This window comes from Diabrotica undecimpunctata, chromosome 9 (assembly GCF_040954645.1).
Source record: "Diabrotica undecimpunctata isolate CICGRU chromosome 9, icDiaUnde3, whole genome shotgun sequence".
NCBI classification, from domain to species: domain Eukaryota; kingdom Metazoa; phylum Arthropoda; class Insecta; order Coleoptera; family Chrysomelidae; genus Diabrotica; species Diabrotica undecimpunctata.
This window is the reverse complement of record NC_092811.1, coordinates 16,630,332-16,648,640: the sequence shown is the minus strand read 5'-3', so window position 1 is coordinate 16,648,640 and position 18,309 is coordinate 16,630,332. Positions and strand designations below refer to the sequence as shown.

General features: G+C 33.0%; 1 protein-coding gene across 1 annotated transcript in view; it reads right to left on the bottom strand.

The window, feature by feature from the left end:
* The window catches only part of LOC140449603 (lysosomal alpha-mannosidase-like), a 71,978-nt gene extending 57,368 nt beyond the window's left edge, over positions 1-14,610 (bottom strand). The window contains exons 1-4 of the mRNA XM_072542824.1: positions 14,413-14,610; positions 4,279-4,381; positions 4,145-4,226; positions 1,226-1,411 (exon numbers count right to left, since the gene is read on the bottom strand). Coding sequence (XP_072398925.1) covers positions 1,226-1,411; positions 4,145-4,226; positions 4,279-4,381; positions 14,413-14,499 — 458 coding nt within the window. The 5' untranslated portion in view covers positions 14,500-14,610. The remainder of the gene's footprint in view (positions 1-1,225; positions 1,412-4,144; positions 4,227-4,278; positions 4,382-14,412) is intronic.
* Between the last annotated feature and the right edge of the window lie 3,699 nt (positions 14,611-18,309).

Genomic DNA, 18,309 nt, shown 5'->3' with positions numbered 1-18,309 from the left:
GAGGCTCCAATGGTGTATTGTTGTTTGCTCCTGGGGGCGGTTGATTTGGATCTTTTTCTTCGATAGTAAGCAGTTCTTTATAGTGTTTCACCCACCTTTTCAATACTTCTTCTTTTGTATTGAGTATATGCCCCTCCTTATCCTTACATAGTCCGATTCTTGGTTTAAATTCTTTTCTTGCTTTATTTAGATTTTTATAGAATTTTCTTGTTTGATTTTCCTTTTTTAATGCCTTAAAAAACATTTAAATGTCTTTTATTTTAAAAAATATTTTCGGGTCGCCGGTGACTCCACCTTGTGAAAATCGTTCCACCAATTTCACCTTGTGGTTCTAGGATTAAACCATCAACTATAAAATCAGGACTTTTAGACAGGGTAATATTTACACATGAGAAAATTTTTCAATCAAAAGAGCAGAATTGGGGTGTATAGACCAGATAATAATAGATGTAATCCTCTTTATATTGATAGATATCGAGGAACTGGTCATTTTAGCGCCAATGTATGAGAATAGATTTCATCTAGAGGAATGGGAATGGTATGGCGTATTGACGGCAGGTTTGTTGGGCAGACTCATCTGAATATTCTGGAAGACATCATGTTTCCCAGTGTAGAACAGTTGTATCCAGAAAGTAAGTTTATCCTCTAACAAGATAATTGCTCTGTTCACACTGCAAATATAAAAAACCAGTGGCTCCAGAATAACAACATCGAAACCTTACCATGGCCCAGCTGCAGTCCAGATTTAAACCCAGTCAAAAATGTGTGCTGGCTTGTTATAAAACGGTGGTATCAGCGTAATTCATCAATAAATCAAAATGCTGAAGAGCTGTGGCATGGTACACAACAGGTTTGGGAAGTACTCTCTGAAGAAGACAATTTCATAGTTCCTTTCATGCAGATGGACCAAAGACTTCAAGCTGTTATCTGCTGAGCTCTGTAAAAACTATAATTTATAGACTCTTTATAAAATGGAGGAATTCAAAATAATATCAAAATTTAGACTTTTATAATAATTATTATAATTTATTAATTAACATATGTAATCAATTGTTTGTTGTTTGTTTATTTTACTATTTGTCTATCATGATAAATATAATACACTGTCAGACCATTTAAATACACTGCTCAAAATGATCAAATCTTATTGAGAGTCGTATCAGTTTTTTTAAGAACCAGCTGTACATTAACACTTTGATATTAAAAAATGATTTAAAATAGTTACCTAAGACCCCAAGTTAACTGATTAATCGTAGACTGATAGTTTACACAAGCTTCATCATTCATTGACCATCCTCCGCCAACCATTTCAATTCTGCCAGCGTCTACAAATTTCTTGAAAATCTGTCTCTTGTTTTCAGGTTGTATTTGCCACCATTTCCAAAAATATGCTGTCTCAGCTTGTATAAATCTGAAACAATTTTTTTACTTTGTTGTTTAAGCTGTTGTACTGTTGCCGATCTTAAATGTCCTTTATTCTTAGCCATTTATTATACATATCTTTTTTCATCTCCACAAGATTTTCTATTCATTTGTTACACAACTTATTTCTTTCATTTCCCCATGCAATAGGAAGACGATCAGTATCAATACCACGAAAACGATGGATGACAACTTACTAAAAGCAGATTGAAAAACGAGTTGTATCTACATAAAAAGAACAAGAAGAAGACCATTCATTTCTATTCTTTTATTCTTTTTCTAATTGGTGAGGAGTAGAAAATATTGTTTAATTTTAAATTAACAAACAAATAAGCAATCTTATAAGATATATACTGAGACATGAACTCCTTATAGTCATGGGAGATTTCAACGCTAAAATAGGTAACGCTAAAGAAGGGCAACATATTGGTTCTTATCGATTAAGAGAGGAAAATCAACCAGGAGAAACAATGAGCTTAATCGTGCTAAACACATTTTACAAGCTACAACCTAGACGTCTGTATACGTGGAAATCACCTAGAGACAATGGAGAAGACGTTATTATAAGAAACCAAATAGACTTGTTAACAAAAGATATTGAAATAGTTTCAACGGTGTTAAAACCTACCCAAGCGCTGATATTCAATCTGACTGCAATCCTTTAGTGGGCGTGTATAGAACCAAGTTAAAGAAAACACGAGAAAAAACTGTAAAGAAACATGACGTGAGAAAACTGAAATGTAGTCAAGTAAAAGAAATAGTTAGCAAAGCAATAAAAAGAAAATTCAAATAAATCGATAATACAACGGAAAGCACAGAAGAAAAGATAGAATCCCTTAATAAAACGATAAACGGCATTAAACAGAATTTTATGAAGAACGAAGAAGGTAAGAATAAGAAATAGATGACAACAGAGATTCTGGAGCTGATGGAAGAAAGAAGAAAAAAATAAGAACAATAACTCTATGTATTAATCATTACAACGAGATATACAAAGAAAGAAAATTACAGGCAAATGTAAAAACAGAAGAGTAAGTAAACTTGTAAATGACAACGGAGAGGTAATCATGGACAAAGAGAGTATTAATAATACCTGGAAAAATTACACACGAAATTTATTTTTTGGCGAGAGGGAGAACCAGTCCACAATACCTACGGAAACAGGCCACCTATAATAGTGGCAGAAATAAGAGCAACCATAATATCACTAAAAGAAGGGAGAGCTCCAGGACCAGACGGAGTATAGTCTAAATTTCTTAAAATTATTGATGATGAATCTTTAAGAATACTATGTAAAATCTTAAATAATATCTATGACACAGGCAATATTTAAAAAGATTGGCTAGTTTTAAAATTTATTACGTTACCAAAGAAACAGGGAGCGAAAAAGTGCGCAGGCACAGCTGTCAGACTGCGACCATTGGCAAATTTTTATAAAAGTTCACTTTGCTGCATTTAGATAGCATTTTATTACTGGTTATACAAAATATGTGCTCCATATGGACATGTCATGCATATTTGAGTTGCCAGAAGTGACCAATCACGACGCAGATTATCACTCTGGCCAGCCAATCACAAACAGTTTTATTAACTGCATTGTCACTGGCCTCCTGGGGGAAGATCGCTGCTAAATTGCAAATACAAAGTGTATAAAAAGGCAGAACATCTTCCAATCGTGATCTATTTGTCTTACACTAATATAATAGCATTACCCAAGATTGAACCTTTGTGAAGACTTCGGTTTAAAGAAAAGTCCAAACGCTATAACAGTGTTTAATAGTAAACCTCACGAAAGAAACTGTCGACTTGGAGTGAGAACATTCCCTGCCTGGGCGAGCATCGATCTTTGAGATAGGAGACAGTTTGACTTATACGTATCTCAGATCGCGCCGAACTGGCACAGTGTTCCACTGGACCACCGATGGTTAGGAGTAAATAAAAGGCCCAAGTGGACTTAGAATGGCTCCTCACTCGGTGGCCGAGCCCGAAGTCCCGCTTCACCGTTAGAAACCTTCTCGACGAAAATAATTAACGTTTTTACAGGACATAAGTTTCCGCGGGAGGTAATGTGCGAGGCGTAGCACCAACATCAGAGTCGCCACTCCGACGGTGTTCTTACATACCTTGTGGGGTGTGTGCCCGACCCCACGTCGAAACGTAAAGGGTTGGTATTTGTAAAATCTACAGCATACACCGTAATTAGAATACTCGTGGAGTAACTTCACGTAAAGTGTGGTACGGGTACACGCCATTGCCACGAGATAGAGGATGGAGTCGAGAAACCTTCGATTCTCCTCTAGAGCGGCGGTCGCAGATCATCCAAATACGGAGAATACCTAAGGAGATGTAATCTCTAACGGTTAGGTATAAAACTAAGTATTGTTCTATATATGACCCACTATGCGGTAAGGGATTAACTTAATGGCGAGTACAATTATATTAATTTGTATTACAATTGTGAGAATTAAAATAGAGTCAGTTTTTAACTTGTAACCAATGATTTTTTTTATTTTCTTTGTTTTAATATTTTCATTTATAAAGAATAGCCACTATGGCAGATCTGTCTTTTTCTACAAACGTAAGATGGCGATTTGAAAAATATCTGTACGTGATAGTGACAATCCGATGGCAGCTTGAGAATGAACTCGGCAAACGAATTCTAAAACACCTTTTATCGCTTAAAACCGCAGCACTGTGTTATGAGTTAACATATATAGCTTACCTACGATCTTCATTTTGCGTTAGAGCTTGCAAAACAGAATCTAGAACATATTGAACGCCTCCATTTTGTATATCATTGTGTTCTGAAAACAAAAATTAAATTTTTATCTTGCTTTTATTTAAAATTATACTTACCTCCATAAAAATAGTCCTCAGCTGTTTTTAGCCAACCTAGATCATCATGAGAATGTGCAATCAAATGAACATTTATTTTGGAGGAATTTGTTGTGGCACATGCCTAAAAATAGATAAATTATTAAACAAAAAAATTATTTCGTATGCTTTTGCCTTCACAATCAAGAATTCTGAAAATATCGTGGAGAGAACACATCACAAACAAAGAGGTTCTAAGAAGGATGAATAAAGAAATAGAAGTTTTAAATATAATTAAAACAAGAAAATTGGAATATCTCGGACATATTACACGTGGAGAGAAATACACCTTGCTCCAACTGATTGTGCAGGGAAAGATCCAAGGAAAGAGAAGCATAAGGAGGCGTAGAATGTCATGGCTGCGCAACCTGAGAGAGTGGTACGGATGTACATCAAATGAACTTTTCAGAGCAGCCGTTTCAGCAGATTTCCGCCGCGGAGATGACACTTGAAGAAGAAGATCAAGTTTAGTAGGTATAACCCTTTCGGGTCTGACAGGACGTATGTATCCCAGTCATGAAATAATCAAGTCTGTTGGACTAAATTTGAACCGTTTTACATGAATTTTTATCCTAACCGACCTTTTATGAACTTAATAACAATTTTAAAAGAATAATTTGTATAAGCGGCAACATTGCGAACCGTTTTTGCGCTGTATTTTTCCGTTATGTTGATCTGCGGAATGTGTTTATGAAGTTTTGTTGAAGATTACCACAGGGAAAGTTGTGCGCTGTTACTGTTGTTGCGAATTTGTTTTTGTGAGCGAAGCTACCTACAAAAAAAGGTAACTATATTCAATAAAACTAGTATTTTGTGTTGTGGCTGAAATATGTCCCAACAGACATTTATGGTCGGCTATATATGTCCCAACAGTCTTGTTTTCTTCTAGATGAGTAGAAAGATATTGACGCAGAAAGAGCTAGAGGAGGAAACAGAAGCCATTTTTGCCAGCGATACAGAATAAGAAGTCGATCCGTTTGACACTAGTAGCTCCGATGATGAAGACTACAATCCATCAGGATTCGAAGCAGAAGTAGAACGAGAGCGTTACAAAATAAATTCAAGTTCCGAGGGCAGTAAAATGGATAAAGAGAATCAGAAGTGACGAAAGTGAACAAGAGAGCAGTAGTGACGAAAATGATGAAGAAGGCGAAGGTACGTAGCAAACAGGTATTTGGTTTCGTGGCGACCGAATACGCTTTCTTCGACTTTTCATAAAAATACGCCAGAAGTATTTTTTCACTCACGCCCTTGATATTCTTAATGCTTTTTCATTTTTGCATACCTTGCTCCACTGCATTTACATCGTATATCTGTACTTCTAGCTCTGTCCCATAGTGTCTTACCTTCAATTTTTCTAAGTGTTTTCATCTCTGCTGTTTTCAACATCCTTTTGTCTTCTCTGTGTTAGATCTTGTTTCTGCCGCGTATGTCATTATTGATCTTTTATTTAGGCAGCCTGCGGTTCTGTTTGCTCTATTCACTTGATCTTCCACTTCGGTTTCGAGCTTTCCGTAGCTAGATAATGTTATGCCTAGATATTTAAACTCCATCACTTGTTCTATTATCTGACCTTCCAGCTCCAAGATACATCTTAGTAAATTTGCTGTTGTAACCATGCATTTTGTCTATTTGTTGCATACCAGATTATTTTAAGTTGTTTTTCTCCCATTTGGTATTCTTTTTTAGTTCTTACATTTTTTATTATTTCATCCATAATCAGGTTGAATAATAGAGGACTCAGGAAATCTCCCTGTCTTATCTCATTATCAGCTTCAATAGGGTTGGTTAGTTCTTCTTCTACTTTTACTTTCATTGTGTTGTTTTGGTAGATATTTTCGATCGTTTTGACTATTCCTAGAGGTATCTCTCTTGTGTACAGTAAGTGGATAACGTCTTTTAATTTGACCCGGTCAAATGCTGCGTTTTTTATTCATATTTCAAATGCCTTATATTTGTTGCCACAACTCAAAATTAAAATTTCATGTCGTAGGTTTTCAAGACTATTCTCTGAAAATGAAAATTTAAAAAAATGGCAAAAATCGCGCCACGTTTATTTATTTAACACTTTTATACGTTGACTTACGCTGGGCTACAAGATAATACATTGAAACATCACATGTGAGTCTTGGTCGACGCTATGGCTTTCAATCTAAATTTTGTCGTTGATTACAAAGCTACACCAAATTTAACTTAAAGATGCAGTAATAGTAAACAAACCAATACACGTTATCAACATTATGAATATTACGAGGAGCACTCCCAAATCACGATTTACAATGTATAAACGTACATAATATCCACCTCATAAACTATATAAATAGACATTGTATACGAAACTCAAGTATTTACAACATACCATATCATTTAGTAGTCCTTGTACGCGGAAGAATTGCTATAACTTAGTTGGACCACTGTCGTTCTAGTGATAATATTTTAACCAGGGCGTGCGTCAGGGAATTATAGTGCTTGAATTTATTCATTTATAATAAATGTTATCATTTATATTTTATGATCAGAAGAATAACAAAGATAAAATTAAATTAATAAATGTTAGAATGAGGTTTTCCAACAATATAATATGCGAATTCGTTATTGTAATGCATTGAATTAATAAAATTAAATTAAATATGTAAAAATTGTTTTAAAATTAAATGTAATATCTAATGGCGGTTTCCCACCAAACGGACAAAATAAAAACAAAACACAAACTCGTGTCCAATAAAACAAAATAGCAACTTTTCACAAACTTTACTAAAGACTGGCGTGTTTTCAAACAGTTCGTTTTGTTTTTCGAGTCCCGAGTTTGACGTCTGGGCGGGGCTTCGAAAACCTTTCTAAACATTTCTACACTAAATTTAAGATAGAGCTGCAGTAAGTATAAATAAACCGTCAACAGTATGAATGTTACGAGGGACACTCCCACATCATGATTTTAACGATGTATAAACCTATATTTTCCTGTATTATGAAATACATAGTCATTGTACGCGAAAGGATTTAATTTAACTTAGTTGGGTCACTGCTACCTGGGTCTTTAATGTCTTACCTAGAGCGTGCTGGATTTACGTACTTGAATTTATTCATATAAATTTTTTGTTCACAGAAATAACAGAACTGAAAATAACTGAATAAACATGTTAGAATCAGGTTTTCCAACAACATAATAATGTGAATCCGTTATTGTAATGCACGGAATTAAAATACAATTACATTAAATTTGTAAAAATGTTTTAAAATTAAACGTAATATTTAAGGTTGAAACGGAGTTGCCACTCGTGAACTGAGTTCTTAATGGCACTCCATTCGTTGGTTTAAGGAAAACGAAATTTCAAAGCAAAAACCTATGCAAAGGTCAGAAAAATCTTGAATATCCGCTTTCTTTAACTCGGTTGTCGATATTTATTAAACGGGGAATATATAACGAATATATTAAGGCGAAAAAAACATGGCGACTACCAAAATGGCACTACACAGGATCTTGATTATATAGAACGTATAGTAACGTACGAGATATCATAGGGCACTATGAATGAAAATAAATTTACTATAGAAAAATTTTGATTTATTGACTTAAGGAATGCCTCTGGCTGAGTTCAAAATAAACAACTGATCGAATCCTAACATGCGACATAGCAAATGAAAAGGGACGATATAACGAATCTATTAAGATATGTAATTGATTTTCTATCTTAATATATTCGTTATATCCTTCCCTTTCATTTTCTATATCGCGTGATAGGATTTGATCAGTTGTTTATTTTGTACTCAGCCAGAAGCCTTCTTAGTCAATAAATCAAAATTTGGCATACGGTTTTCGTAAAACTTAAAAAACTTCGTTTTCCTTAAAAACGAATGGGGTGCGATTAAGAGCTCAGTTCATGACTGGCAGCCCCGTTTAAACCGGAAGCTCTTAGATATTGATACTCATAATTTCAACGCAATTTAAGAAGTTTTTACTTCTGGCGGCACTTCTCCAAGTGCAATACCTTATTTTTTTTTAACACAAAATTTTCGTTTATGAAAACATTTTAAGTTAAGGTATATCTGTATTCAAATTTACGAAATTTATGTAAAATGAGATTTCAATTTCTGGTAACATTTGTAATCTGGATCACGTGAGTTTTATTGTTTTTCAAATAAAAACTGAAAACATAATAATAAGTTACTACTTTTGATGCGAACTAACACACAATTTTCTTTAAAAAATAAGTGTGTTTGATGTTTCGATTTCGATCGTTTAAGTGTCAAAACAACGTTGCAATTACTGCTTTATTATTTTTGTCAAACCATAAGTTTCTTTTTATTTTACAGTAGTGAAGCTAATTTTGAATTTCCTTGAAAATAATACTAACATTGCATATTTTATCTTCATTGTTCATAGTAAACAAATCTTTAATTGTACATACTGTTTTATTAATTTGATAAGAAATAGGAAATATGAAAGCAAAACCGCACGCCTATGGAGTCTTACGTAGCATAGCCTGGTTTTGTTTACTTTTACTGCACGTCGAATTTGAATGAGGGTAGTCATAAATTTTTCCTTTAAGATGTTAGTTTTAAAAGCAATGGTTTTTGACACTTTATAGAGCGTTTCAAAACTCCACTGTCACCAAGTAAAAATGGTCTAAATAGAAATAACATGTTCGGGAGATATAAGAATTGGACGAAGAGTTAAACAGGGATACGTCCTCTCCTCACAACATCAGTTACACGAACGACACCATCGTAATACCAAACAACGTATCAGAGCTATAAAATATACTAAATTCCATGGTCCGATACAGCAAAATGTTTAGCTTACATCGAAACGTTTCCAAAGGTAAAATACCAGTATATTCAAAGACGTCAACAGATACCTCATGTCAAGAGGTTAAACATACAAACCAGAGAACAACCGAACACAGAGAAGCGACAGTCCTTTGAAGTTACGTGGCCAAGCCGCCAATGACAGCTAACAACCAGAAAATTAATAGTCAGTGGGCATATCACACAATATAAATTCTTAAGAGCGTAGGCGCAAAATTTCGGGCCAATTTTTTTTAATGCATTCATTTTTTTCGAATCCTGAAAAAACTAATAAGTATTTTTGAAAAATTTAAACGCAGAATTAAAGACTACATTATTACTGAGGGCCGAAAGTTCCTGAAAACTTCTATAATGTTTATTTTAATAAGTTACAGGGGTGAAAAAAAAAAAGAGAAAATTTAGTGTGATTTTTAATTTCAAATATCTCATTCAAAAAAACTTTTTGTTTATTCTATGGGACTTTCGACCCTCGGTAATAATGTAATATTTCATTCTGTGTTTAAATTTTTCAAAAATATTTGTTAGTTTTCTCAGGATTCGAAAAAAATGATTGTATTTAAAAAGCATTGGCCCGAAATTTTGCGCCTACGCTCTTAAGCGAAACGAAAAAAAAAGAAATTACTAAAAGTCCTAAAATTACAACAGAACAAGACTTCAAAATTGCAAAAACATGGTTGCAAATAAACAAACTTACATTAAATTATGAAAAAACTAAATAGGTACTCATCTACTTTTTGCTATATACAAAAGTTGTCTGCCAATTTTTAATTCGTTAAATATAAATAACAAAGATCATTGAAGGTACTGCGTCATGCGCCAATGTTTTTCTTCTATTTCCTTTTACAATAACATTATCTTTAAAATGCAGTTCACAAATCCTATAATTATTATAAAGTGAATCCATTTTAAATAACAAATCTTCTCGTCTGCAAGCTTCTATCCACACTTTGGCACTACAAATTTTTAACAGAACAAATTTTAAACAAAGAACTTTGTATTTATAAATAATACTTTATTACTTACAACTATAAGAGTATTAGTATATTCTAAGTATATTGTAAGTTATGAAATATTTAACTTTTGTCAATATCTAATCTGAATAAATTTACAGTTTTCTCCTAAGTCACAAAAATGTCACTAAATATTGAGATATGCAACAAATAAAGTTTTAATATTTATTATTTGTAATTCCCATTTAAAACTCCTAAATATTTTATGTACTTCGATCCATATATTTGATCTTTTTTATTTATATTTAACGAATTAAAAATTGGCAGACAACTTTTGTATATAGCAAAAAGTAGATGAGTACCTATTTAGTTTTTTCATAATTTAATGTAAGATTGTTTATTTGCAACCATGTTTTTGCAATTTTGAAGTCTTGTTCTGTTGTAATTTTAAGATTTTCCCAATTATCGGTCGAATTATGTTTCCAACAATTTTTAGTTTGAGCATTTTAGTAATTTCTTTGTTTCGTTTAAGAGCGTAGGCGCAAAATTTCGGGCCAATGCATATTAACATTTTTTTGGAATCCTGAGAAAACTAACAAATATTTTTGAAAAATTTAAACACAGAATGAAAGATTATATTATTACCGAGGGCCGAAAGTCCCTTAAAATCAACAAAAAGTTTTTTTGAATTAGATATTTGAAATTAAAAATCACACTAAATTTTCTCTTTTTTTTTTTCACCCCTGTATCTTATTAAAATAAACATTATAGAAGTTTTCGGGGACTTTTGGCCCTCAGTAATAATGTGGTCTTTCATTCTGCGTTTAAATTTTTCAAAAATACTTATTAGTTTTTTCAAGATTCGAAAAAAAATGAATACATTTAAAAAACATTTGCCCGAAATTTTGCGCCTACGCTCTTAAATAAAATATTCTCGTGTATAAAACCCTCTATATATTTTTATTTCCTAAAAATACTATATTCGTATTGTTGTCTTCGAGCGCGCTGACACCCGGCCACCATCTGTTGATTTTATGAACTGAGCCTTCGGAGACTTGCGTCTTTCAATAAAAGAAATAGCACTGACACCAAATTTAATGTTTTCATTTTGAACTATCCCTTGGCAGACCAAAGTTTATTTTTTATAGCTCGGACAGACACGTCGGCGTCGGCTTACTGTTCGAAAGTCAAACCAATACTATTATGTAATAACAAATAATAATTACAAAGCAATAGTAATTACCTGTTATTATTCTTAGGAAATCTAAATAAACTTATTCATTTTCCTGTCACAGATGAACATCCGCGAATCGCACAAATATATCCAGACATTTTAAATATAAATTAAACTTTTAACTATAAACTATAACTATAAACTATAACTATAAACTTATATATTTAACTATAACTATAACCTTTTAACTATAAATACATTATATAAATGGTCAAATGCACTTGTTGTGTCGAGTATTTACCATAGACGCCTACGGACTATCGAAAACAACCAGAATTAAAGAATAAGCACGTGTTTTTGACAGTTAAACAACCAGAATCGGGCATGCGTATACAAAAATGGTACACGCTTTTGGACCCTTGTGTCGCTTCTATGTGTGTTCGGTTATTCTATGTACAAACTACGTCGACCCTTCCGCATTCGTGATTAAATGACCTGAGGATGTGGTTTGATCACTCATCTGCCAACCATAGCTAATCTACGAAGAAAAACGGCATAATAAGATCTTTTTTGATGTTACTTCCAGAAGCCAGAAGAAATCTTTCTGTTATAAAAAAGTTGAATAATTTTCTTTACCTAGGGCACCGGTTTTCTTGGTTAAATTTGTTGGAATAATATTCATAATATCAGGACCAAGTGCAATTGATATAGTGTCCTCCCTAAAGTAATGACAAGAGAAATAAGAAGAAATGAGTAAATAAGATGCTTAAAATAATTAAATCATCAATGTTTTGTTTCTTATAAAGTGCGAAGTGTTCAATCACAAATTAGTCCATTAACTTAAAATCTCACATTAATTTTGATTTCCTGAACTTTTATAGTTTGAATCGATTAGTTATTATAACATATTATAATAACATATTATACATACTATACTATACATATTACAACATATTATATTATAACAGATAATTACAACATATCTATTAGTAGCTTAATTACAGTCTGTTCAACTTCCTGCAAACTATAGATTGCCTAATATTGAGGAAATGATTAAAATTATTTCCTAGGTTTAAATTATATTTGCTAGCTTTCAAAATTCAAAGGTTTTTGTTCTATGCATAGTGCAATACACTTATTTGTTAAATCTGTAGCATTTCAAATCACCTTGTGCATGTTAAAACACCGAAATGTTTTCTCAATGCTTTTGCGTCATTGGGATTGATAATATAAACATTTATGGTTTGCCTATAACAATTTTAATGCTATGTTTTTGATCATGAAGCCGCTTTAAGATATATTGTGCATCAAATAAACAAATTTTTCCATTTACGTTTGGTTTATACCGAGTTGGGCGATAATGTCACTCTGCAATGGATCACCGAAGCGTTCACTTCATTGTTTCTAGTCCGGATTTTTTTTAATGGTTTTTTGTTTTTCGTTTTTGTCATGAAAATATAGTGTATTGTGGCAGTACAATATGAAGTTTAAGTGAAAGTTGGTTTTAGACCTTGAAGGGCAAAGATGCAGCGTGAGTAATCTGAAAAACCGGCAAATTGTTTATTGTTGAGAGGTGAATCTAATCAAATGCAAATGTGGCAGTTTTGTTAAATTAATCAAAGATTTGTTGTATGTGTTGTGTCCCATAAAGGAGATTTGTAAGCAGCGTTACAACGATTTAAGAGGTCGAAAACATGGTTTCAAGGAGTGTTTGAAAAGCCAAGCTTATCAACCCAATGCCCGAATCCAGTGCTTAACTTCAAAGAATCGTCTATTTGTTTTTTCTGGTCATTTCAGACCAATCTGCAGCTTGAGTAAGACGCATTTGTGTTTGTTTGCAGTGTTTTGGATCCAGTTCCAACACCAAAACTTTTAAAGGAAATACACAAGCCAGTGATATCAGGTACTTTTTTTGTTAAACCTTTTTCAAAGTTGAAATAGACATTTTTCATTAATAATTGCTTTCATGATAAGTTAAAAATTTGTAATAAATAAAAATTATAAGTTTTATGGATTGGCTAATTGTCATATTAATTATTCTTATCTTATTCTTCTTGTAAATGCAAATAATTTTAAAAATTTAATCAATATTTCAAAAAGTTTAAAGTTTTAATATTTAATTTTGACATATGACAGTTAGTATTATCTTCTTCGGACGTTTGGCATAGAAAAGTTGGTGGTTGAAAGCAAGGTTGATGGTAAAAGAACTGGAGGAAGATCGCCACTCCGATGGTCAGACCAAATAAACTGCGCTACCGGTTACTCTCTGTCTGAGGCAGCACACCGCGCTCAGGAGAGAGAAGAATGGATAACAACCATTCGTTAAATACCATAACGTCACCACATCCTTACGAAGAATAAATGATAGAGGAGGAGGAGTTGTTGGAACCGCTACAAAATATCACCCAACCATAATTTAAATTCCTATAGTGTCCCCAACGTCTAGAGTTTGTTGTAAACCGATAGCACTATTGTAAGTTATTTTTGATTTTTGTTAATTTTATTTGTATTAACTGTTTATGGTGAAGTTATATTAAAATATATGATGTTTCTGTCTAAATCAAGTGTATTATTATTTCCTTTAAAAAGATTCTAACCCTTTTTTATTTTTTAAAAAAGAAAAGCCGTTCTTTCCATCCAGCAGAAAGATTCTTGTAAACGGCGTCCAAATTTAAATACTTTAGGAACCTTCTTGTGTTGTGTTGTACAGGAAATCCGTGTAAGTACTTTTTGATTTCTCTTTTTCTAGTTACCCCTTTCCAGTGTCTCTGTTATTCACCTACTTACGACCCAGCTCTCCAACCAAACCAAGAGTAGCCCTTCGCAAACGTTTCGGTTTGTTTGCTTACCTTATCTCCAGCCTAGTAATTTCTGTCCCCAGTTTTCAACCCTCTATAAGTGATACCCAATGTGGTAGGCAAGTATAACCACTATAAATCGTAGCATTTTAGTGAGATTATAAATATAGCTTCAGGACTAGTTAGCTGTCAATAAAACTATATTTGACTCCACGACTTTATCATTTTACATATTTCATCATCATCTATCGAGAAGAATCAAACACAGGGCATTCGAAACTATAATTACATTAGAACTGTTCACGTAGTTTATAACTTATGGATGAAAGGAAAGAAAAAATATTAAAATAAATTGATACAATCATAATATATTCGTTTATCTTACCTTTAGAGCACATGATTCGAAGTATTTCGCATTTGTTAATGTTAAACATAATACAAGTAAAATAAATATAGATATTTTTGTTAGCATCTTAAAACAAAGTTTGCTTGAACTATGAAATAAACAACTATACCGTACAATAACGGACTAATTAGTGTTTTAAGATAAACTGATAAATAATTATGAAATCAAATCGCACCTGTTGAAATAATAACGATAGTATGGTTTATAATGATAGAATTTATTGTTTCTTTTTTAATTTCATAGATATGCATATTAATTGAAGTAGTTATCTTAAAAATTAAAATAAAATTAAAATGTAAAAATTCCTTTGCTTTATTATCATGTTTTTTACATACAAACTTAATAGTCATTACTTCATTATATTTAATTATCCTTATCTATATTATATTCCTCTGTGCCTTACAGACCTCTAGAGATCGAAGAAATGCCGAAAGATCTTAATCTCAATGAAAGAAAAATCTGAATCTGTTCTTTCACGTGGTAGAAAACGGAATTTTCAATTATACTCTGACAAGAAATTGGGGAGAGTGACTTATAAATGTAACGCAGGTGGTCACATGGCACTCTTTTAGGGTTTTAGGGCATCTCTAGGTTCGGAAAGACTGACACAGACAAATGCCTGTACTGCGAACACTCGGACAGTGTGATAATACGATGTTAGAGTGTAACATATGGATAGTATAAAGAAACAGAATGAAAAGATAGACAGGTGTGAATTCTGTTACAGTGAGAGAAATGATTAAGAGTATTCTTCTTCTTCTTCTCTTCGTCTAGCCATTCACGTCCACATCTGAACATAAGCCTCTTCAAGTCTTCCTTTCCATTGTTTTTTATTGTACGCTACTTGTAGCCAATTTTTCCCGGCAGTCCTTTTCAGATCATCTGTCCATCTCATAGGAGGTCTGCCTCTGGGTCTTTTGTGTTGGTATGGTCTCCAAGTTAAAATTGATCTGTGCCATTTGTTTAGATCGCTCCTAGCTACATGTCCAGCGTATTCCCATTTCAACTTTAATGATTTTTGCACCACATCGGTGACTTTGGTTTTCTGTCGTATCCATGTGTTTGTTTTCTTGTCCTTAAGTGATATACCTAGCATTGCTCTTTCCATCGCGTGTTGAGTGACTCTAAGTATATTCATATTCTTTTTTGTGATTGTCCATGTTTGTGCCGCATAAGTTAATATCGGAATAATGCATGCATCAAAAACTTTAGATCTAAGATGTAATTGAATTTGTTGATTTCTGAGTATATAGTTCAGTTTACCGAATGCTGCCCAAGCTAACTTTCTTCTTCTTTTTATTTCTTCAGTTTGAATTTCCCTATTTAGTATTATTTTTTGTCCTAAGTATATATTCTTCAACTTTTTCTATAACTTTATCGTTTATTATTGTCACGGTGTCTTCGGAGTGCATGACTTTTGTTTTATTTAAAGTCATTTTCAGTCCTATTTTAGAAGATTCGGTATGTAGTTCTAAAAGCATGGTTTGCATTCCTTGTAGGTCAGTAGCTATCAGGATTATGTCATCTGCAAATCGTAGATTACTGAGGTAGCGGCCATTGATGTTTATTCCCTTATATTTCCAATTTAGGTTTTTAAAAACGTCCTCCAAAACTAAGGTGAACAGTTTGGGTGATAAAGTATCTCCCTGTTTGACTCCCCTGTTTAATGGTACAGGGTCCGTGTGTTCATTTTCATTTAGGTAGTATGTAGCTGTAGCTTGGTTCATAGTTTCTTTTATTAAGTAAATATATCTGCTGTCTATTCTACAATTTTGCATTGCGTTTATTACGGCCGTGTGTTCTATGGTATCGAAAGCTTTTTCGTAGTCTACAAATGCTAGGAAAACTGGAAACTTGTATTCGTTACATTTTTCTATTAATATTTTTGTGGTTAACAGGTGATCGGAAGTTGAATAGCCTTTTCTAAAACCTGCCTGTTCATATGGTTGGTATTCGTCTAATTTCCTTGTTAGTCGAGTAGTTTTGACTTTGGTGAGTATTTTAAACAGATGTGACAGTAGGCTGATGGGTCTGTAGTTTTTCAATTTTCGACTATCACCTTTCTTGTGTAATAAGATTACTTTAGAGTTGTTCCAGCTCTTAGGGACTTTGCCCTGATGTAAACAACTGTCCACAAGCTTAGTTACAATTGCAATTAGTTCCTTACCTCCTTCTAATATCATATCTGTGGTAATACTATCTTCTCCTGCAGCTTAATTTCTCTTCATGTTTTCCAATGCTGTAGTTACCTCTGAAATTGTTACTTTTGGCATTATTTCTGATCCAACATTTTTTATTAATTTCCGTGTTGGTCTCATCTCATCATCTTTGTTGATGTGTTCTGTAAAGTTCTGTGTAAAATTCTTCTATTCGTGTCAGTATGTTTTCTCTAGTTGTGATTTCATTTTCGTCGTTTCCCATTAATGATCATCTGACGTCGTTCTAGTGTCGGTCTGAGGCATTTCATACTCTTATTTTTTTTCAATAGTTGTTGTTATTAATTTTTCGTTTTCTATTCTTTTTTGTTGTTTGATTCCTTTTCTAATCTGTCTATTAAGTTCTCTATATTCGTCGGTTCCCCTTTTGTTAGATTTATTTAAGATCTTTCTTCTTTTTATTTGTTGTAATATTTCTTTGTCTAATTCATTGTATGTTGTTTTTGGTTTTTTCAGTTGCAGAAGGCTTTTATTCACTGTTTCGGTAATAAGGTTATTCAAATCATCAATATCATTGGAATTTATCTGCTGCATGCTAACTTGATTTAATGCATGCGCTATCTTTTTATTAAATTCACTATTTTTGATTTCTTCAGATGTCCATTTGTATCTTTTTTCATGTATTCTTTTTCTTTCTAGTTTTTTGTTAATTATTAGTTTTGTTCTTATTAGTCTATGATCGCTTCCTAGGTCAAACTGATTTAATACTGATACGTCTTCTACTAGGTTTCTATTCTTCGTTAAGATATAATCTATTTCATTCTTTGTCTTTTTATCGGGGCTCATCCATGTCCATTTTCTTCTTGGTTTTTTATTGAAAAAGGAGTTCATTGAGTACATGTTATGTTCATTCATGAAATTGAGAAGCATTTCTCCTCTATCGTTTCTTTTTCCGTAGCCATAGTTATCAATTAAATGTTCGTAATCTTCCTCTTTTTTGCCCAATTTAGCATTAAAATCTCCTAATAGTATTTCGTAATTTGCTTTATTTGTATCTATAGCTGTTCTTATTTCATCATAAAATATTTCTACTTCTTCATCGTCGTGGCTTTTGGTCGGAGCGTACACTTGGTTCACTTTCAGAGTGGTTCTTTTATTAATCCTGATGATGAGATATGCTACTCTGTCTGATATGGGCTTGAATTCTTCGATACACTGTGTGAGGCTTTGTTTTACCAAGAATCCCACTCCCGTGTATTCGCCACCTTTATGCATAAAATTTGTGCCATTTTTTAGTATTATATACTCATCACTTTTTCTTCTGGTCTCGCATATACCAAGGATATTCCATTTTATATCCTTTAGTTCACTTTCTATTTCTGGGAATCTATTGTCGTCCGTCAGTGTTCGAATATTGTAGTTGTTATTAAGAGTATAATTGAAAGTAAAGCAGGTTGGACTAGTGTACCCAACTATTATATTCGTGCAGTGATCAAGAAAAAAGAAGAGGTAGAAAGACAGCTACACCAACGCCTGAGGTAAGTGGGAAACACGCTTTAATTTAAAGGTAGAAAAGTGAATAAGACTGTATAAGTCAGACTGTGGGGACAGAGGAAATGCCCTGTTGGAAGTGATGCTGTACTAGAAGCAATAAGAGTCTTTAACGTATTATCTGGAAGGTTTCTCTCAAAAAAAAATTACCCCAGTTTTTAGGACCAAA